Source organism: Geotrypetes seraphini, chromosome 1, assembly GCF_902459505.1.
Source record: "Geotrypetes seraphini chromosome 1, aGeoSer1.1, whole genome shotgun sequence".
Classification (NCBI taxonomy): domain Eukaryota; kingdom Metazoa; phylum Chordata; class Amphibia; order Gymnophiona; family Dermophiidae; genus Geotrypetes; species Geotrypetes seraphini.
This window is the reverse complement of record NC_047084.1, coordinates 360,346,620-360,369,017: the sequence shown is the minus strand read 5'-3', so window position 1 is coordinate 360,369,017 and position 22,398 is coordinate 360,346,620. Positions and strand designations below refer to the sequence as shown.

The 22,398-nt window shown below is 48.4% G+C and overlaps 1 protein-coding gene across 4 annotated transcripts in view; it reads right to left on the bottom strand.

Moving 5' to 3' along the window:
• The window catches only part of UBA6 (ubiquitin like modifier activating enzyme 6), a 328,373-nt gene that overhangs the window by 87,383 nt on the left and 218,592 nt on the right, over nt 1–22,398 (bottom strand). For all 4 annotated transcript variants that reach the window (XM_033914779.1, XM_033914755.1, XM_033914773.1 and 1 more), the window contains one exon: nt 17,757–17,820. In XM_033914779.1, coding sequence (XP_033770670.1) covers nt 17,757–17,820 — 64 coding nt within the window. The remainder of the gene's footprint in view (nt 1–17,756; nt 17,821–22,398) is intronic.

Here is a 22,398-nt window from a genome sequence, read left to right as displayed (position 1 = left end):
CATCAGAATCACCCATGTGGAGATGCGAAGTGGCACTCCTCGGGATAGAGACTGTGGCTTCAGCCACCAGTTCAGACTGTGATGTGCTTCTGTTGTCCAACACGGGGACATCTGCAACAAATCCATTTGTGGGGACCAACAGCATAAGAGCACATCCTGGAGAGGGCATAAATATGCCCTTGCCCAGAGGACCATGTCTTCATTTGCATCAATACCTGTGGTATCCATACTATATTTCTACTTTACTGTATACCATCTTGAACTGAATAGGTATGACGGGATATAAAGCAATGTTACTTACCGTAACAGTTGTTATCCAGGGACAGCAGGCAGCTATTCTCACTAGTGGGTGATGTCATCAGACAGAGCCCCGGTACAGACGTCTCACAAGCACGTGTTGCTTGTAGAAACTTAAAGTTTCTAGATGCCCGCACCGCGCATGCGCCGGTGCCTTCCTACCCGGAGATCCGGGCGTGTCTCCTCAGTTCAGGTAGCTAGCCTGAGAAGCCAACCCAGGGGAGGTGGGTGGGACGTGAGAATAGCTGCCTGCTGTCCCTGGATAACAACTGTTACGGTAAGTAACATTGCTTTATCCCAGGACAAGCAGGCAGGTATTCTCACTAGTGGGTGACCTCCAAGCTAACCTCAGTGGGATGGAGGGGGAGTTGGCGACTTAAGAGAATAAATTTTTCAATACTGTTTGGCCAAACTGTCCATCCCGTCTGGAGAGGGTATCCAGACAATAATGTGAGGTGAATGTGTGAACCGAGGACCAGGTGGCAGCCTTGCAAATTTCCTCGATTGGTGTTGATCTGAGGAATGCTACTGAGGCTGCCATTGCTCTGACCTTATGGGCTGTAACCTTACAAGGAAGTGATAATCCAGCCTGGGCATAGCAGAAAGAGATACAAGCCGCCATCCAGTTAGAGATGGTGCGTTTTGATACGGGTCTTCCCAACTTGTTAGGGTCGAAGGAGACAAAAAGTTGAGGAGTGGTTCTGTGTGGCTTGGTGCGATCCAGGTAGAAAGCCAAGGCACGTTTACAGTCTAGAGTGTGAAGGGCCGATTCTCCGTGGTGAGAATGAGGCTTAGGGAAGAATACTGGAAGTACAATGGATTGGTTGAGATGAAATTCGGAGACCACCTTAGGCAGGAATTTCGGGTGAGTGCGGAGGACCACCTTGTCATGGTGGAATACTGTGAATGGTGGGTCCGCCATCAATGCCTGGAGTTCGCTGACTCTGCGAGCGGACGTAAGGGCTACAAGGAAAAGCACTTTCCAGGTGAGATACTTCAGAGGGGCCCTATTGAGTGGTTCAAACGGGGGCTTCATGAGGTGGGAAAGGACTACATTGAGGTCCCAAACTACTGGGGGTGGTTTGAGAGGAGGGTTAACATGGAAGAGTCCTTTCATAAATCTGGCGACCACCGGATGGGCCGAGAGGGGTTTCCCTTGTAGAGGCTGGTGGAACGCCGCAATAGCGCTCAGGTGGACTCGTATGGATGTGGACTTGAGCCCAGATTGAGATAGGTGTAGGAGATAGTCCAGCACGGAGGATAAGGAAGCTCGTTGAGGTTCCTTTGACTTAGAAACGCACCATGAGGAGAATCTGGTCCATTTCTGGGAGTAGCATTGTCGAGTGGCAGGCTTCCTGGAAGCTTCCAAGACCTCCCTCACTTCTTGTGAGAATTGGTGAGGGGTTACGTTGAGAGGAACCAAGCTGTCAGGTGGAGAGACTGCAGGTTGGGATGAAGTAGTGATCCTTGATGTTGAGTAAGTAGTGAAGGAAACACTGGAAGTGGTACTGGTTCCCTGCTGCTGAGTTGAAGTAGGAGGGAGAACCAAGGTTGTCTGGGCCACCGAGGAGCTATTAGAATCATGGTGGCCCGTTCGAGTTTCAGCTTGACCAGAGTCTTCTGGATCAGCGGGAATGGTGGGAACGCATATAGAAATCGTTTCCCCCAGTTCAGTAGAAAGGCATCTGCCTCGAGGCGATGAGGAGTGTAGATCCTGGAGCAAAACTGAGGCAGTTTGGCGTTGTGGGGAGCCGCAAAGAGGTCTATCTGAGGCGTCCCCCATTGCGTGAAGATTTGGTGAAGGGGGTTGGAATGGAGAGTCCATTCGTGCGGTTGTAGCAGACGGCTTAGTTTGTCTGCTAAGACGTTGTTCTCCCCCTGGATGTATACTGCTCTGAGTGGGGCGTTGTGGCGTACCGCCCAGTCCCAGACTCGTAGAGCTTCCTGGCAAAGGAGGGCCGAGCCCGTGCCTCCTTGCTTGTTGATATAATACATGGCGGCCTGATTGTCTGTGCGAATGATGATTACCATGTCGTGGAGTAGATGTTGGAAAGCTTGGAGCGCATTGAAGATGGCTCTGAGTTCCAATAGATTGATTTGGTGTAGTCTTTCCGCACTGGTCCAGAATCCTTGGGTGCGGAGACCCTCCAGGTGGGCCCCCCATGCGTAATTCGACGAGTCGGTTGTGAGAACTTTCTGATGGGGGGGAGAGTGCATCAGCAAACCTCTGGATAGATTCGAAGAGGTCATCCACCAAAGTAGAGACTGCCGAAGAGCAGGTGTAACTACGATGCGTTTGGATAGTGGATCGGATGTCTGATTCCACTGTGATGCCAGGGTCCACTGGGGGATCCTGAGGTGGAGTCTGGCAAAGGGTGTCACGTGTACTGTGGAGGCCATATGGCCCAGGAGCACCATCAGTTGTCTCGCCGGTAGGGTTTGGCGAGTAGCCACCGACTGGCAGAGATGAAGAAGAGACTCCATGCGTTGCCGGGGCAGGAATGCTCGGAGTCGGGTGGTGTCCAGGACCGCTCCGATGAAGGGGAGGGACTGGGTGGGTTGTAGATGAGACTTGGAGAAGTTGATCTCGAAGCCCAAATTCTGGAGGAAGTAGGTTGTAGCCAAGGCCGCCGAAGTGACCTCTGGGGCTGACGGGGCCTTGATGAGCCAGTCGTCGAGGTATGGAAACACCTGTAGACCCCTGTCCCGGAGTGCTGCGGCCACTACCACCAGGCACTTTGTGAAGACTCTGGGGGACGAAGATAGGCCGAATGGTAGCACTCGATACTGTAGGTGCAGATTTCCCACCCGAAATCTGAGGAACTTTCGGGAGGCCGGGTGAATGGGGATGTGAGTGTAGGCCTCCTTGAGATCCAGGGAGCATAACCAGTCGTTCTGCTCGAGGAGGGGGTATAGAGAAGCCAAAGTCAACATGCGAAACTTCTCTTTGACCAGGAACTTGTTGAGGGCCCGAAGGTCTAAAATGGGTCGCAGATCGCCCGTTTTCTTCGGGACGAGGAAGTACCGGGAGTAAAACCCTCGGTTCAATTGGTCTGACGGGACCGGCTCGACCGCCCGAAGCTGAAGTAAGGTTTGGACTTCCTGAAGAAGAAGGGCGGTCTGCGTCGAGCTTGAAGGATACTCTCTTGGAGGATGGTCCGGGGGGACCCGGTGGAATTGAAGAGAGTATCCTTCTCTTATGATGGAGAGGACCCATAGGTCCGTGGTTATGGCCTCCCATCGGTGGTAAGAAAGATGGAGGCGGCCCCCTATGGGAGAGGCCGAGGTTATGCTCCCGGGAGGGGCGTCAAAAGGGCTGGGGAGCCTTAGGTACAGCCGGTGGCTGAAGTTTTTGCTGAGACTTCTGGGGAGGTTGTCTCTTCGCAGGCTGTCTCGCAGCAGGCGTTTGTCTGGGCATGTAACGCCGCTGGTAAATCAGGGGTGGCCTGGAAGGTCGAGACTGTTGAGGTTTGGGTTTGGGCCGTAGGATGGATTGAAAGGATTTTTCATGATCCGACAGCTTCTTGGTAACAGTTTCGATAGACTCATCGAACAGGTCAGCTCCAGCACATGGTACGTTGGCGAGTCTGTCCTGTAGGTTGGGATCCATATCGATAGTACGGAGCCATGCCAGGCGACGCATAGCTACCGCGCTTGCGGCGGCGCGTGCCGAGAGTTCGAATGCATCGAAGGAGGATTGCATCAGCTGGAGGCGTAATTGGGAGAGGGAGGCTACCACTTCCTCGAACTCGAATCGAGCTTGGTTGTCTATGAACGGAGTGAACTTGCGGAGTACCGGCAAGAAGAACTCCAGATAGGAAGAGAAAAAGAAGTTGTAGTTTAGCACCCGTGACGCCATCATGGAGTTTTGGTAGAATTTTCTACCAAATTTGTCCATCGTTCTCCCCTCTCGGCCCGGCGGTACAGAGGCGTAGACCTGGGAGGGATGAGAGCGTTTAAGGGAGGACTCGACCAGTAGGGATTGGTGGGAGAGTTGGGGGCCCTCGAACCCTTTATGGTGCACGATGCGGTATCGAGCATCGAGTTTGCTGGGGATCGCCGGTATGGAGTACGGCGTTTCGAAGCACTGCATGAAGGTCTGGTCCAGTAATTTGTGCAGGGGGAGCCGAAGCGACTCCGTTGGAGGGTTAGGTAAATGCATGGTGTCCAGATACTCTTTGGAGTATCTGGAGCCCGTGTCAAGGGTCACATCCAGATCATCCGCCATTTGTCGGAGGAATGATGAGAAGGACAATTGTTCCGCCAGCGTCGGTCTGTGGGACGGGCTGGAGGATGATGAGGCCTCCAGGTCCGTGGACATCGGGGAGTGACAAGGAGAATCGGGCACCGGTGTCTCCTCGTACTCCGGGTCCCTCGGAGGGGACACCTCTGATGAGGAGTATCCCCTACGTTGCAGTTTTTTCTGCGGTGACACCTCCGAATGGCGTGAGGAGTGCCAGGATGAGTGTCTCGATCGGTGCCCGTCTCGGTGTCGGGACGGGGATCGGGATCGTATGTGCATCGCATGGTCTCCCGAGGCCCCCAAGTGGATAGGGCTGGAAGCGGTGGATCGTAACTGGGTTTGCGATGCGGGTTCTTGCGATGCTACCCAAGTCTGGTAAGGAGTACGGAGGAACTCTTCCTGACTATGCCCAGGGCTTCGAGTATCGATCGGAGGTCTGGTCCCATGTTGGCGCGGAGGCGTGATGGGTTCTAATGGCGGCATATCGGTAAGCGAGGCTTGCCGCGTGGGCATCGCCGCCCTCCCCCGTTCGTCCTCGTCGGTTGTCGAGGTCGAACGGTGTGGGGGAGGGGGCGGACCGCCCCTTTGGATCGGTACCGGGAGGTCACCCTGTATGGCAGCGATGAGCCCGGGTCCGATGGTCTGCATGAGCTCAACGAATTGAGCTTCCAGCACGGACCGTAGCGAAGCCGATAAGGAGGGATCCGCACCGAAAGGGGGTCCTCCTGCACGGGCATCGCGCTCCTTCGAGGCCGAGTGCTTCTGCTTAGTAGCTTTCGGCACTTTGATGACCATTGGTGGCACTGTGGAAGGAAGAGGTACCTGAACCGAGGAGACCGGGGCAGGCACCGACGTCGAGCTCGTGGATGGTGTCGGGGCGAGCGATGCCGGTTTCACCACGCTCGATGCAGGAGGGGTCGATGCCGGTTTTGCCCGAACCGGGGAGGTATCGGATGAAGTGGAGGCTGAGGGATCCTTAGCTGCGTTCATCTTGAACATAGATTCCCACAATAGGCAACGCCGCTTGAATGAGCGTGCCGTAAGGGTAGAGCAAGGCCTGCACGATTTCGGAATGTGGTCAGGGCCCAAACACTGCAAACAGCGCCAGTGAGGGTCCGTGAGTGAAATCGCGCGTTGGCACTTGCTGCACTTTTTAAACCCGGTGATTGGCCGGGACATAGGCCGGAAAATCTCCGCCGCGAGGTCGAAGCCAGTGGGCCTGAGCCACGTGGCCGGCCCGTTCGACCCGCCGGAGGAAATAATCTTCTTTTTTTTTTTTTTTTTACGAAAATAAAAGAACTGTTAACTGTAATTAAAAGAAAGCGAAAACGCGGACAAGGAAGGCAAATTTAACTGAATTCAGCTAGCGCATGATGAAGTTGAACTTCTCAGCTCCGCGGAAAAGAAAGAACTGAGGAGACACGCCCGGATCTCCGGGTAGGAAGGCACCGGCGCATGCGCGGTGCGGGCATCTAGAAACTTTAAGTTTCTACAAGCAACACGTGCTTGTGAGACGTCCGTACCGGGGCTCTGTCTGATGACATCACCCACTAGTGAGAATACCTGCCTGCTTGTCCTGGGATAAATAAAGCTATTATTATTATAATTACTACCATTGACCTCAGCACCTGCAAGTAATGTCAAGCTGTTAGTGCTGGCCTGTCCCCAAAACTCCCTAATCTGATGCACAAGCTTCACTCTACAGGCTTCCAGGAGAAAAACTTTGTTTTCCTTCGTGTGGAAATGGATGCCCAGATACTCCAGGAACTATGTCGGCTCCAGGTGGCTTTTATGGACGTTTGTAACTCAGCACAGGCTCTGCAGAAGCTGGATCACACATTCCACTGCTGTCCTTCCTTTGGATTCGGATGGAGCTTGTATCAGCTAATCGTCCAGGTAGGGATGCACGTCCTCTCCTTGCGGAGGTGCATATGACTATCACTTTGGTTAAAGTGCGTGGTGCCATGGCAAGCCCAAATTGAACGGCTGAGAACTGGAAGTGCTGCTTCAGAACGTAGAACCTCGAACTTCCTGTGATCTGGAGAAATGGAGATATGCAGATAGGCCATTTTGGGAAAGAATGAGCAGTGACTGATATTGTCAGACATAATTATAAAGTACTAGTCTTATAGCCCGTTACATTAACGGGTGCTAGAATATGTGTGTGTGGGTCTGTCATTATTTCTTCTCTCTCTCTCCTTAGCTGCTTTCTGTCTTTCTTTTTTTCTGTTCTTCCTTAACGCATCTGCTTATTTAGCTCCAGCTCCTGTTAATAAGGGAAATTCCCAACCTCCATTATTATATCTAACGCAACTCCAGCTGCAAAAGAGCCATTACTTATTCTGCACCCAAGGTCTGGGTTTGTGGGAGGCAGTGTGAGGCCAGCGATCCAACTGTTGCTGCTCATTCATTGAAGGAGGGGGAGGAGGGGCTCCATGGTTTCTGCCATTTTTTTTCTCACCTCCCACTCCAATCATGACTGAATTATGAAGAAACCCCCCCCCCCCCAACAACAAAAAGAACTCTGTTTATAGAAATAAAAAAAGAGAGACACATTGCAAGAAGTTTAATTACCTTCCTACTCAAACTCGTGACCGTTTTTGGAGATTTCACTGTCTGCTGCAGTCAATCGGAGAACGGGGTAAAAAGCAATTCCCCTAGCGCGTCTCGATTCCTTTGTTTTTGTCTGGGCGATGCCAGCCGGAGAACGCCCAGTTAGAGGCGGGGGGAGAGGGAGCGCCTGGCGCAGACTGCTGGCCAATCAGATAAGACTTCTGAACAGTAGCGGGCCAGTGATATACAACAAGAAAAAGAGAAAAAAAAATTACAGTTTGAATACTGATAAAGATAATTTTTTTTAGAGACTGATGAAAGAAAATAGGACCTATTCATGAATGACATGTTTAGTCTTCAATTGGGTCACTGAGGTCTCCTTTTTTTCTGTTTTGAAATTAAGGGCTCCTTTTATCAAGCTGCGCTAGCGGGGTTAACACGTGTGACTTTTCATCATGTGTTAACCCCTGCACTGGCCAAAAACTACCGCCTGCTCAAGAGGAGCGGCTAGCGCGGTCGGCGGTTTAGCGCGCGCTATTACACGTGTTAAACCGCTAGTACGGTTTGATAAAAGGAGCCCTAAGCCTTGCGCTAGTTGGTTATTTGTGATATGCAGATAAGCCTCTGTCAAATCCAGAGAGATGAGAAATTCCCCCAGCACCACCAAGGCAATGACCGACCTTATTGTTTCCATGCGAAGCACAATATCTTGAGAGCAGCATTGACCAACTTTAGATTCACAATCGTCCTCCAGTCTTCTGAGTTTCGTTTGGGCATGAAAAATATATGGCATATCTGCCTAAGCCTGTTTCTTCATCCAGGATGGTTTCTATGGTTGAAAGATCTAGTAGCCTCTAATGTTGCTCGGACTCTGACCACTTTTTCTGGTTTTTCTACTGGAGAAGCCACAAAGAAGTCCAGAAGAGGACGAAAGAACTCAAACGTACCTCTCCTGAATAATTTCCAGTACACAGTATGAGGCGATCCTCGCTCATGCCTCCCAATAACCTCCCTCTTATTCTTGAAGGTACAGCTCCTAACCTGGCATCATAATTTCTTGGTGGTCACTGAGGAGCATGATCCCAATGACTGGGGATGCTTGACCCTCCCAAATCTCTGTCTTGATCCTTGAAATGATCTCTGGACTGAAGTGCCTAGAGCTATGAAAATTACCTCGACCTGTCCCCCTAGAGGCCCTTGTCCTGCTGTCTGTTAAAGACTTTGTTTTATGATCCTGCATGTTGGCCATTAGATTGATCAAATTGTCTTTTAAAGGTCAATTGCTATTTGGTAAGGGTTTTGACAGAGTAGCCTCAGAGGATGAATTTCCCACTCATTGTCTGATTCAAAACATTCTACAGGCAGAAATAACATATACAGAGACCTGGCTCAGGACCCTGAACAGATCATATAGAGAATCTGTACATAATCCACTCCTGACATAAGGAACTTGGGATCTGCATCAGCATCCACTCCAGGAGCACAACATAAAGTAGCAAGTACATGCAACATACGACAGGCCCAATGCAGAATCTCCTTTACTGAGGACCCAGACTAGGAAAGTAAATGCATAGATAGAATCCATTTTATCCTAGTCCTCTTCTGACTGAACCCCAGTATCTTGTGCATGATTCTGCTGTAGGGAAACTGTGTGGAGTCAATGTGACCACTGTAATTCAAGTATGCTTTGTACATCATACTAATAAATTCTGGAGCAAAACCCTAACCAGAATGCCCAGAGGGCCCTTGCAGGCACTCCTGTGTTCCTTTCTGGGGTTTAAGAGCAGATGGGTGGCTGTGCTTCACTGGAGACACACTTTCATAATTTCCCAGCTCCAACCAGGATTTTTGACCTGGAGCTCGAGCCATTTGGGACCCCATACCCCCAGAGAGACTGGAGGAGGCTAAGCCAGTGGCTCCCACCCTCTGTCATGTGCTGCATGGCACGTGGGACATGGACAGTTCTCGGCCAGCCATCGAGTGCAAATCTGGCATGAATCCTGGGTATCCTGGCCTGAGGAGTCCATCTAGAACAATTTGGAGCTAAACTGAAGTGTTTTGAGGAAGATAAAATTGGGAAATACAAGATGGCTGCCACGGAAGCTAAAGAGAGCTTGTGGGAACTAAAGAGAGCCAAATTTCAGGGAATAGGATTTTAGAGGTGGAGGACCTTGTTCCTAGCCCCAGAAACTTTCAAAAATATTTTTGAAGACACTCCCTCCCCTCCTTCTCATAGGTTATTACAGCTTATGCGCACTATGCCATGAAGGTACTGGGAGCTGCCTAGGCTGAAACTGCAGCCAGAGAAATGAGAAAACTTCTGCCTCAGGCAAGTCTGAAAAACTGGACAGCTTGCTTCTCCAGATTGCTCCCTCAGTCCTACAAGTCAGACTGAAACCTCAAATCCCTACCAGAACTTGCAAGCAAAGTCAGGCGAAGGAAACGCAGTCAGCATCTGATCCTGGTAAAAAAACCACCACAGGACCACTTAATTTGTACTCGAGCTCTCTGCGGACAAAACCTGGAATGAGCCTTGCTCCCAAAGGAATTGTCCCTGAGCTCCTGGACTGTTAGTGCAGACTGGCTAAGCAGGTTCCCTACAAAGCAGGCTGCCTCTTGGCTTAAGACTTGCCCACAGAGTGTGTCCTCTTGCAGCTAAAGATGTCCCATAACCATAAAGCACAGTTACTTACCGTAACAGGTGTTATCCAGGGACAGCAGGCAGATATTCTTGACTGATGGGTGACGGCACCGACGGAGCCCCGGTACGGACAATTTTAGAGTGATCTCACTCTAAGAACTTTTAGAAAGTTCTAGCTCGGCCGCACCGCGCACGCGCGAGTGCCTTCCCGCCCGACAGAGGCGCGCGGTCCCTCAGTTAGTATAAGCCAGCTAAGAAGCCAACCCGGGGAGGTGGGTGGGACGCAAGAATATCTGCCTGCTGTCCCTGGATAACACCTGTTACGGTAAGTAACTGTGCTTTATCCCAGGACAAGCAGGCAGCTATTCTTGACTGATGGGTGACCTCCAAGCTAACAAAAAGAGGGATGGAGGGAAGGTTGGCCATTAGGAAAACAAATTTTGCAAAACAGATTGGCCGAAGTGACCATCCCTTCTGGAGAATGTATCCAGACAATAATGAGATGTAAAAGTGTGAACTGAGGACCAAGTAGCAGCCTTGCAGATTTCCTCAATAGGAGTGGAACGGAGGAAAGCTACAGATGCTGCCATTGCTCTGACTTTATGGGCTGTGACAGAACCTTCCAGTGTCAGTCCGGTCTGAGCATAACAGAATGAAATGCACGCTGCAAGCCAATTAGACAACGTACGTTTAGAAACAGGACGTCCCAATTTATTCGGATCAAAGGACAGAAAGAGTTGGGGAACTGATCTGTGGGGTTTCGTACGCTCCAGATAGTAAGCAAGAGCCCTTTTACAATCCAAAGTATGCAGAGCTTGTTCCCCAGAATGAGAATGAGGTTTTGGAAAGAAAACAGGTAAAACAATGGATTGGTTGAGATGAAATTCAGAAACAACCTTGGGGAGAAACTTTGGATGTGTACGCAGAACCACCTTGTCATGGTGAAAAACCGTAAAAGGTGGATCTGCAACCAGTGCATGAAGCTCACTGACCCTCCTGGCAGAGGTAATGGCAATAAGAAAAAGTACCTTCCAAGTGAGAAATTTGAAAGGAGAGGTAGCTAAAGGTTCAAATGGAGGTTTCATTAAAGCGGAAAGAACCACATTGAGATCCCAGATAACCGGAGGGGCTTTAAGAGGTGGTTTCACATTGAAAAGCCCACGCATGAACCTGGATACCAGGGGATGAGCTGAAAGAAGTTTTCCATGGACTGGCTCATGAAAAGCTGCAATGGCACTGAGGTGGACCCTGATGGAAGAGGACTTCAGGCCAGAATCAGACAAAGAAAGAAGATAATCCAACAACGTCTCCACCGCTAGGGAAGTGGGATCAAGATGATGAAGAAGACACCAGGAAGAAAACCTCGTCCACTTTTGATGGTAACATTGTAGAGTGGCTGGTTTCCTGGAGGCATCCAGAATGGAACGAACGGGCTGAGACAAAAGAGTATCAGTCGAGTTCAGCCCGAGAGATACCAAGCCATCAGGTGTAGAGACTGGAGGTTGGGATGCAGAAGGGTTCCCTGCTGTTGCGTAAGCAGAGAAGGAAACAGAGGAAGAAGAAAAGGTTCCCTGGAACTGAGTTGAAGTAGAAGGGAGAACCAATGTTGCCTGGGCCACCTCGGAGCAATCAGAATCATGGTGGCTCGTTCCCTCTTGAGCTTGAACAAGGTTCTCAACATGAGAGGTAGAGGAGGGAAGGCGTACAGGAACAGATTCGACCAGTCGAGGAGAAAAGCATCTGCTGTGAGACGGTGTGGAGAGTAAAGTCTTGAGCAGAAACGGGGCAGCTGGTGATTGTGAGGAGCTGCAAAGAGGTCTATCTGAGGAGTGCCCCATTGAGTGAAGATAGACTGTAGAGTTACAGGGTCGAGTGTCCACTCGTGAGGCTGGAGAATTCTGCTGAGTTTGTCCGCTAATGAATTCTGTTTCCCCTGAATGTAAATAGCTTTCAGGAAGAGATGATGGTCTATGGCCCAATTCCAGATCTTCTGGGCTTCCTGGCATAAAAGGCGAGAGCCTGTCCCACCCTGTTTGTTGATGTAGTACATCGCAACCTGATTGTCTGTGCACAACAGAAGGACCTGAGGAAAGAGAAGGTGTTGAAAGGCCTTGAGGGCGTAAAACATCGCTCTGAGTTCCAGGAAATTGATTTGATGCTTCTTTTCCTGGGCTGACCAAAGACCCTGAGTCTGGAACTCGTTCAAGTGAGCTCCCCATGCGTACAGAGAGGCGTCGGTGGTGATGACTAGTTGATGAGGAGGCTGATGGAACAGAAGACCTCTGGATAGATTTGAGGATACCAACCACCATTGCAGAGACTGACGAAGAGATGATGTCACAGATATGTGTCGTGAGCAAGAGTCCGACGCTTGGGACCACTGGGTCGCAAGGGTCCATTGAGGAGTGCGCAGGTGAAGACGGGCATGAGGTGTGACATGAACTGTGGATGCCATGTGTCCCAAGAGCACCATCATTTGTCTTGCTGAGATGGACGGCAGAGGAAGTACCTGGTGACATAGAGACTGAAGGGTCTGAAGCCGATTGGATGGCAGGAAAGCTCTCATGAGGAGTGTGTCTAGGATCGCTCCAATGAATTGAAGTCTCTGAGTGGGAATGATATGAGATTTGGGTAGATTGATCTCGAATCCCAGAAGTTGCAGAAACTGGATGGTTTGGTTGGTGGCCAGAAGGACCGCTTGGGCAGAAGTGTCTTTGATCAACCAATCGTCCAGGTAAGGAAATACCTGCAGGTGGTGAGAGCGCAGAAAAGCCGCCACCACAATGAGACATTTGGTGAATACCCTTGGAGATGAGGCAAGACCGAAGGGCAGCACCTTGTACTGGTAATGACAATGATTGATCATGAATCGGAGATATGGTCTTGAGGTTACATTGATCGGTATGTGAGTGTAAGCCTCTTTGAGATCGAGGGAGCATAGCCAGTCGTTTTGATTTAGAAGGGGATAAAGTATGGCTAAAGAAAGCATCTTGAATTTTTCTTTTACTAGATGAATGTTGAGATCGCGAAGGTCCAGGATGGGTCTGAGATCTCCTGTCTTTTTGGGAACTAGAAAGTAACGGGAGTAGAATCCCTGCCCCTTTTGATCTAGAGGAACTTCCTCTATAGCGTTCAGAAGGAGGAGGGATTGGACCTCCTGAATAAGGAGGGCTGATTGAGGACTGTTCAAAGCAGACTCTTTTGGCAGGCTTTGAGGTGGGAGAGTCTGAAAGTTGAGAGAGTAGCCGTGGCGGATGATGTTGAGGACCCATTGGTCCGAAGTGATTACTTCCCACCGGCTGAAGAACAGAGAAAGTCGACCTCCTATTGGTTGAGGCAGGAGAACAGGAACAGGGATACTGGCTATACTGCGGAGAATGAAGTCAAAAGGGCTGTGACTTCTGCTGAGGAGGTTGTTTCGCAGGTTGCTGCTGTTGCTGCTGTCGGGGAGGCTGACGTTGCTGTTGCCTCTGACGTCGAGGTTGTTGAGCAGTGGTAGGCAATGGACGGGCTGTGAAACGGCGTTGATAAGCCGATTGCTGCCTGTATGGTCTTGGTGGAGGAGGCTTCTTTTTATTCTTGAGCAGGGTATCCCAGCGCGTCTCATGAGCCGAGAGCTTTTGGGTGGTAGAGTCCATGGAATCCCCAAAGAGCTCATCCCCTAGGCATGGGGCGTTGGCTAACCGATCTTGATGGTTAACATCAAGCTCGGATACCCGAAGCCAGGCCAAACGGCGCATAGCCACCGACATAGCTGTCGCTCTGGATGTAAGTTCAAAGGTGTCATATATGGACCTAACCATAAACTTACGAAGTTGGAATAGAGACGACAAGCAGGAGTGAAAAGATGGATGTTTTCTTGAAGGAAGATACTTCTCGAAGGAAGCCATGGTGGTAAGGAGATGCTTTAAATAAAAAGAAAAATGAAAAGCATAATTACTAGCTCTATTTGCTAACATAGCGTTTTGGTAGAGCCTCTTACCGAATTTATCCATGGCCCTTCCTTCTCTGCCAGGAGGGACAGATGCATATACACTGGCTCCTGAAGTCTTTTTAAGGGTGGATTCGACAAATAAGGATTCGTGTGGAAGTTGAGGCTTGTCGAACCCAGGAATGGGAATTACCTTGTATAGAGAATCCAGTTTACGTGGGGCCCCTGGAACAGTTAAAGGAGTCTCTAAATTTTTATAGAAAGTTTCCCTCAAGATGTCATGAAGGGGAAGCTTCAAAAATTCCTTTGGAGGCTGATCAAAATCAAGGGCATCCAAAAAAGCTTTAGACTTTTTGGATTCAGCCTCCAAAGGAATGGACAAAGACTCACACATCTCTTTCAAGAAATTGGAGAAAGAGGAAGTGGTCTGTTTGGAGGATGGGTCAGGGAGAGCCGAATCCTCCTCCTCTGAGGAACATTCTCCTTCAGAAAGAAAGGGTTCCTCTGAGTCCCCCCACAGATCAGGGTCTCTGACATGGGAAGAATGGTCCCGAGACTCAGGTGTCGATGTTTGCATGTGTCGGGTTTTGCGTACCGACTTACCCGACCTCATCGATACCGAGTCAGGCGATGTTATCGGTCGCACCGGTGCCGAAGTCTGTACCGATTGATGGTGAGCTGTCGGCTCCGGTGCAAGGACTGGCATCGATACCGATGAAGTTAGGTGAAGCGGTACCGAGACAGTAGAAGCAGGTAAGACAGGTTCGACAACCGGTACCGACACGGGTTGATGTACAACCGGTACCGATGGCTCGGTGCGGACTGGCACCGGAAGGTTCGGTGTCATTATAGCAGGAAGGAGTCGTTCTAATTGCTCCTTAAGCTGCACATGAAGGATGGCCGTAATGCGGTCATCGAGGGATGGCACCGGTACCGCTTTTTTCTTCTGCGGTACCTGCGGTGCCGCTCTACGCCCCGGAGATGAGGAGCCCGATGTCGAGGGACTCACCTCAATAGGGGCGGAGCGCTTCCGCTGGCGTCTAACCGGCGGCAGGACTGGGCTCACTGCACTCGAGGCCGGAAGACGTTCCAGCGGGGAAGGCTTCTTAGCCGGCTTACCTGACTGTTGGGATGCCGGTGTGGAATCACGCGGCGTCGAAGACGAGGGTGCCGACTGAAGCGGTGCCGAAGCCGGAGTCGAAGGAACGGGGTCGGACATCTCGGCACCGAATAACAAACGCTGTTGAATTAAGCGATTTTTTAAAGTTCTTTTCTTTAAAGTAGCACAGCGGGTGCAAGAAGAGGCCTGATGCTCAGGACCCAAACACTGCAAGCACCAGTTGTGTGGGTCCGTGAGAGATATAGGCCTAGCACACCGCTGGCACTTTTTAAAACCCGGTTGAGGGGGCATGAAAGGGAAAACGGCTTCCGCCAAATCGAAGGCCGAGGCTTCGATGGTGGCAGAAGGCCCCGCCGGGGAAAAACCGAAATTGAAGAAAAAAATGTAAGATTGTTTTTTTTTTTTTTTTTTTTTTTTTTTTCAAAATAAAAGAAAGGTTAAAGAAATCAAACGTTTACGCGAGCGGGAAGGCAAGTTAAGAAAAAATTTCAACAGCCGTTGAAAACGCGTCTTCTTAGCTCCGCGGAAACTAAGAAACTGAGGGACCGCGCGCCTCTGTCGGGCGGGAAGGCACTCGCGCGTGCGCGGTGCGGCCGAGCTAGAACTTTCTAAAAGTTCTTAGAGTGAGATCACTCTAAAATTGTCCGTACCGGGGCTCCGTCGGTGCCGTCACCCATCAGTCAAGAATAGCTGCCTGCTTGTCCTGGGATAACACCGAAAAGCCTCAAGACCGGACAAAAACCTGAAAATAAAGGAAAAATAAACACAAGCAGAACAGACAGGCTCCTACCATCTCATGTGTAGACAGAAAAACTGAGAAATTACAGGACAGCCCAGAGTGATGGGAGGCGGAACAAAGAAATGTAAATGAGGCTCTACACCAGAGCTTGCGGACACTACCCACAGGTTCAAGACTGATGTTCCTGTTGCACTAGAAAAAGCCGTTGCAATTGTCTATATTTTCAAAAACTGCTATTAAACTTCATCTAGAGATATCATGCTACCAATTTTTAGGATTTATTATTTACCATCTTTGAAGAAAATAGGGATTTGGACTATCCCTATTTTACTTAAAACTCCAACTGGTGTTGTTACTCCAGTTTCATTAGTTTTCCTAGCTCAGAATTCAGATAGATATTTTTAAGCACCATGAAGCTATATAACTGCACCCCATATATTAATTAATGAAAATACAAGCTAGCAGTGACATCAGAACAGTTCAATGAAAAGAAGTGTGCTTCAACAGTGATTTCAGAAGTCTTATCATAGTACACTGTTAAATTATAAAAATAGCTGATTCTTAGAAACAGATGTACCATATTTTTCAGTCTATAAGATGCACTTTCTCCACCCACAAAAAGGGGTTTGAAAAGTGGGTGCATCTTATGGAGCGAAGACGACCCCCCCTCCCATCTCCGGTACTCTTTAATAACATGGCCCGCCCGCCGGCCCTTGCCTGCCCGCAGGACCTTTTAAAAACGCCCCTTTGAAGCCTGGAGGTCCAGCAGTGTATGGGCTGGCAGGAGCCCGCTGTCTGCGCTGCTGACTGAGCCCGCCCTGCTTTCTGAATGGCTGTGTCAGTTGTCGGGGGGGGAGGGGGAGTGCTCACTGCGGGTACGGGGACAAGGCCATCCAACGCCACGTGAAGAGGTGAATGGCATTGTCCTCGCAGTTAAGGGAGGGAACGTGCACAGTCACTGATCGCGCACGGCCCCCTCCCTCCTTCCCACCTGAATCTATCTATCTCCATCCCTCCCCCTTACCTTCGCTGCAGGTTTTAAAAGATTGAGTAACTTGTTCAAAGCCAGAGCCAGCATTCAGTCGTGTGCGTCTGTGGACGGAAGCTTCTCCTCTGACACAACTTCCGGTTGCATCAGAGGAGAAGCTTCCGCCCATAGATGTACGCTACTGCTTGCAGGCTCCGACAGCTTTGAACAAGTTACTCAATCTTAAAATGCGCCGCGAAGGTAAGGGGGAGGGAGGGAGATAGATAGATAGATTTGGGTAGGTAGGAAGGAGGGAAGGGGCCGTGCGAGGGGTGCCGAAGGGTGGTGAGGTGGCGAGAGGGAAGGGTGGTGGAGGAAAGTAACAGATGCTGAAGGGAAATGGGGAAGACAGAATGGGGAGAAGATGCTGAAGGGAAATGGGGAAGACAGAGTGGAGAGAAGACATTGAAGGGAAATGGGGGAGAAGACGCTGAAGGGAAATGGGGGAGAAGACGCTGAAGGGAAATGAGGAAGATAGAGTGTGGGGAGAAGACACTGAAGGGAAATGGGGAACAGAGAATGGGGAGAAGACGCTGAAGGGAAATGAGGAAGACAGAGTGGGGAGAAGACGCGGAAGGGAAATGGGGAACAGAGAGTGGGGAGAAGACTCTGGAAGGGAAGAAGACAGAGATGCCAGACTATGGGGGAGCGGAGGGAAGAAGATGGGTGCCAGACCAATTGGGGGGGGGGTGAAGGGAGAGGCACAGTAACAGAGCAAATGGAAGACGCAGAGAGAAGTCAGACAGTGGATGAAAGGAATTGAATGAGAAAATGAGGAAAGCAGAAACCAGACAACAAAGGTAGAAAAAAAAATTTCTATTTATTTTATTTTTATTTGCTTTAGGATAAAGTAGTATATTAGTTGTGTTTATAAAAATTTGTAAACAAAGCCCTGCCAGCTGAACATCTCTTTCTCTAGTTCAGCAGCCAGAACTTTGATTTATAAGGAAGGAATAAGCTAAATATTGCAGTACTGAGGCTTGTATGGATACTGTGGGGATAGTAGTCGTGGGGACGGGGCGGGGATAGTGGTTGCGGGGACAGGGTGGGGACAAATTTTTTCCCCGTGTCATTCTCTATTAGAATACATGCAGTTCTTGATAATGAAAACCCAGTATACTTTCTGATAATTCACTCATTTCCTCCTGCCAGCTAATTTCCAGTACACTCTGTTTACATTTCATGCAACACATCAAAATACTTACAATGGATCATTCAGTTCAAACTGTACTGAAGAAGGTGGCCGCTTTGGTGACTGCCAAAATAAACCTAGTAGTTGAAGAAATATTTACAAAGTTAATACCTAATAAAAATGCTAGGTGACGTTGCTTACATTTTAAGGTTATAAAAATGTTTAACATTCCTAAGACAAAAACTGCATTTAAAAAAAAAAATAAATCTTTATTCATTTTTCATCTTACAAGTGCATAAATATTAAACATTTGACAATAAATATATCACTTGAAATTCTATCATTCATGATATTAATAGAAAAAGTTTAATCCCTTCCCTCCCACCCTTTCAATCTCAAATTCTTTATTTATTTTTTCATCTTACATCAAGTACACAATATTACATCATCTGAACTTGTACACAATACTTGAATTTCTTACTATTATCATCTTAAACACATAAATTAATTCCCTCCATCACCCACCCTTCCCACAAATATTATAGACAAAAACTGCATTAATAAACAAGGAAATAAGCAAAAGCAAAGTTGCTTATCTGAAAAATAATGCTAATTGGGAATAGGAAGATATCATTCCTCAGAAGTAGATGATGTCATTGCTCGAAGACTGAAGAAATCTGATGCAGTGCACTAATATGGTTTTATCAGGTAGATCCTGTCAGAGAAGTCCAATTTCTTTGACTGGATGAGCAGAGAGTTGTATCAAGGCTGCAGGCTAGCTTTTTCATAGTTCTGCATAGGAAAACTCAAACTGAGCAGCGTTTGCATGGGTTAAACTGAGTAGGAGGTGATAAAGGGTAGTGATAAATGGAGTTCACTGTAAGGATAACAGCATTACCTGTGGTGTACCACAGGGATATGTCCTTGGTACAGTTCTTTAATGTTTATAGAAGTGATATTGTGGAAGGGTTTTTCGGTAAGGTTTGCCTCTTTGTGGACGATAAAACTTGTAATAGGGTAAATATCTTGGAAGGGTTAGTAACATAGTAAATGACAGCAGATAAAGACCCGAATGGTCCATCCAGTCTGTCCAACCTGATTCAATCTAAAAATTTATTGGGGTTTTTTTTTTCTTCTTCTTCTTAGCTATTTCTGGGCAAGAATCCAAAGCTCTGCCCAGTACTGTTCTTAGGTTCCAACTACTGAAGTCTCCGTAATAGCTCACTCCAGTCCATCTACACCATTCCAGTCATTGAAGCCCTCCCCAGCCCATCTTCCACCAAACGGCCATATACAGACACAGACCTTGCAGGTCTGCTCAGGACTGGCCTTAGTTCTTCAATATTTACTATTATTTTCTGATTCTAGATCCTCTGTGTTCATCCCACGCTTTTTTGAACTTAGTCACCGTTTTCGTCTCCACAACCTCTCTCGGGAGTGTATTCCAGGCATCCACCACCCTCTCCGTAAAGAAGAATTTTCTTACATTGCTCTTGAATCTCCCACCCCTCAACCTCAAATTATGTCCTCTGGTTTACCATTTTCCTATCTCTGGAAAAGATTTTGTTCTACATTTAATACCTTTCAAATATTTGAACGTCTGAATCATATCTCCCCTGTCCCTCCTTTCCTCTAAGTCTAAGGTATACATATTCAGGACTTCCAGTCTCTCCTCATACGTCTTTGTCGCAAACCTCATATCATTTTCGTCACCCTTCTCTGGACCGCTTCAAGCCTTTTTGTGTCCTTCGCCAGATATGATCTCCAAAACTGAACATAATACTCCACATGGGACCTCACCAACGACCTGTACAGGGGCATCAACATCTTCATTCTTACATTGGTTACGCCTCTCTTTATACTGCCCAACATCCTGCTGGCAGCAGCCACTGCCTTGTCGCACTGTTTTTTCACCTTTAGATCTTCGGACACTATCACCTCAAGGTCCCTCTCCCCATCCGTGCCTCTCACCTCCCAGCAATAATGGCTCCTTCCCATTATTAATCCCCAAATGCATTACTTTGCATTGAATTTTAGTTGCCAGATATTAGACCATTCCTCTAACTTTTGTAGATCATTTTTCATGTTTTCCACTCCCTCATGGGGGGGGAGAAATCTAATAAAATGAAGAATGATCTAGAGTTTGGCAGCTAAAATTTAATACTAAAATATGCAGGATCATGAATCTCAGCAGCAAAAACCCAAGGGAGCAGTACATTATAGGTGGGTGAAGTATATGTGTGAATGAAGCAACACAACTGAAGGTTGTATCTGATGATCTTAAGGTGATCAAACAGGTAGACAAGTGATGGAAAGTGTCAAATGAATGGCCATTTCTCTGTATAAATCTATGGTGAAACCTAATTTGGAGTACTGTGTACAATTCTGGGGTCCATACCTTCCTCTCCAAGCGTACTACCAAAACCCGTATCCACACCCTCATCACATCACGCTTAGATTACTGCAACTTGGTACTCTCAAGTAGATGTAAAAAAATGATTCTAGGACAGAGCCCCAAGGTACACCAACTGACAGCAGGATGGTGGTAGAAGAGGATCCACCAGAGCAGAGCATATGCTAAAGCTGCGATGGGAAACCTGCTTCCTCAAGTAGAAATAACCTTGTGTTAAATAAAGCCTTTCAAAAAGTGTATTCTAGAGCACAGTTCTTCAACCGCCGGTCCGCGGACTGGTGCCGGTCCACAGAAAATTTCTGCCGGTCCGCGCAGGGCCGGCGAGATCAAGTCGGCAGTTAAATTTCCTGCCGACTGCGGTTCTTCCCGACTAATGTTCCTCCCAGCCTCAAGCGATCAAGACAGGCTGCCAACGTCGGGGCCTTCCCTCTCTGTTCCCTCGCCTGTTCGGAAACAGGAAGTTGAAACAAAATAGGCGGGACTCAGAGAGTGAAGGTCCCGACGTCGGCAGCGTGTCTTTATCACCACCCCTGCCGAGTTGCTGAAGAGGGCCGCGGGGAAGTTGCGATTAGACCGGAGACAACTGCAGATTCAGGTGCAGGTGGAGGGAGATGGTCAGCGTGTGCAAACAAGATCCTGGGGAGCCTTCACAGTGGCTGTCTCCCCTCCCACCAGCTCTCCAATTTGCCAGGGAAGTGATTTACCGGCAACTTCCTGCAGGCAAGTACCGAGAGCTGCTGGAAGGGAAGGAAGCCACTGTAGGAGGCTGGGAAGGTCTGGAAAAGGGAGAGCTGTTACTGGACTTGAAGGGAGTTAGAAGGAGAGATGCTGCTGGGAGGGGAGGAGGGAAAGGTATGGGAAGAGAGTTAATGTTGGATAGAGGGAGGAGAGAAGGGAGAAGAAGGAGAGATGCTGCTGGGAGGGGAGGAGGGAAAGGGATGGGAAGAGAGTTACTGTTAGATAGAGGGAGGAGGGAAGGGAGAAGAAGGAGAGATGCTGCTGGGAGGGGAGGAGGGAAAGGGATGGGAAGAGAGTTAATGTTGGATAGAGGGAGGAGGGAAGGGAGAAGAAGGAGAGATGCTGCTGGGAGGGAGGAGGGAAAGGGATGGGAAGAGTTAATGTTGGATAGAGGGAGGAGGGAAGGGAGAAGGAAAAAAAGGAAGGAGGGTAGGGAGAAAGAAAAAAGGAAGGAAACAGCTGGCAGGGAGATTACAGGAGGGGAAGGGGGTCAGGGTGGAATGGAGAGATCAGATGAGAGAAAGGGGAGAGCGAGGAATGAGAAAGTAGAGAGACATTGATGCTGGAAAGGGGGTCAGCAGAGAAATGAGAGAGGGATAAAGATGCTAGATCTGGTGTAGGAGAGATAAAAATGAAGAAGGCAGTGAAGCTGGAATGAATGATGTAAAAAGGAGAGATGAGGATGGACAAGGAAGAGGGGCATAGAAAGAAGTCAGATACATATGGAATGGGGAGAGGACAGACATTGGATGGAACGGGCAGATGCTGGAAGGAAAAGAGTGAAAAGAAGATGAAAGCAGAAACCAGAGACAACAAAAGGTAGAAAAAAATAATTTTATTTCTATTTTGTCATTAGAATATATCAGATTTGAATTATATATCCTGCTAGAGACATAACTGGGGACTGCAGTATTCTGTTAGCATGATATTTCTATGTAGCATTCTATAATAACTTGGCTTGTTCAGTTTTCTTGATAGTAGATGGGATATATGTGAAGGGGAGGGGAGACAGGGGTTTTGTTGGTCCGTGCTCTGTATATTTGTATTTATAAAATCACAATTGTTCAGAATATTGTTTCTTTTTATACTTTAATAAAATACGTTCAATATAAAATCATAATTGCTGCTTGTGCAGATGGGATCAGATGGTTTGCGGGGACCGACCTCGCGAAGATGGGGCATAAACGGGATTTTTAAATTTTAGTCCTAGTAGTTTGCCGGTCCACAAAATAATTATTTTATTTCTGCTGGTCCACGGGTGTAAAAAGGTTGAAGAACACTGTTCTAGAGTGTGGAAGCTATACCAGAGAAGGCTTGCTGGTGTGTATCACATTGTGTGATGTCCTATAGAAAGGGTGTAATTAGGGATGCTCCTTGGGAGGGCTTTAGTGACCTTGTAGGAGTGTAGAGGGAGGAGTGTAGAGGGAGATCTTGTTTGAGTACTCTCGGCTATTTCCTTTAAGGGCATTGAAGATCAGACAGTTTTAAAATTTAGCCCTTTACTGTACTGATAGTTAATTAAGTTTTTGCAGAAATATGGGTCTGATCCTGTTCAATATGTTTG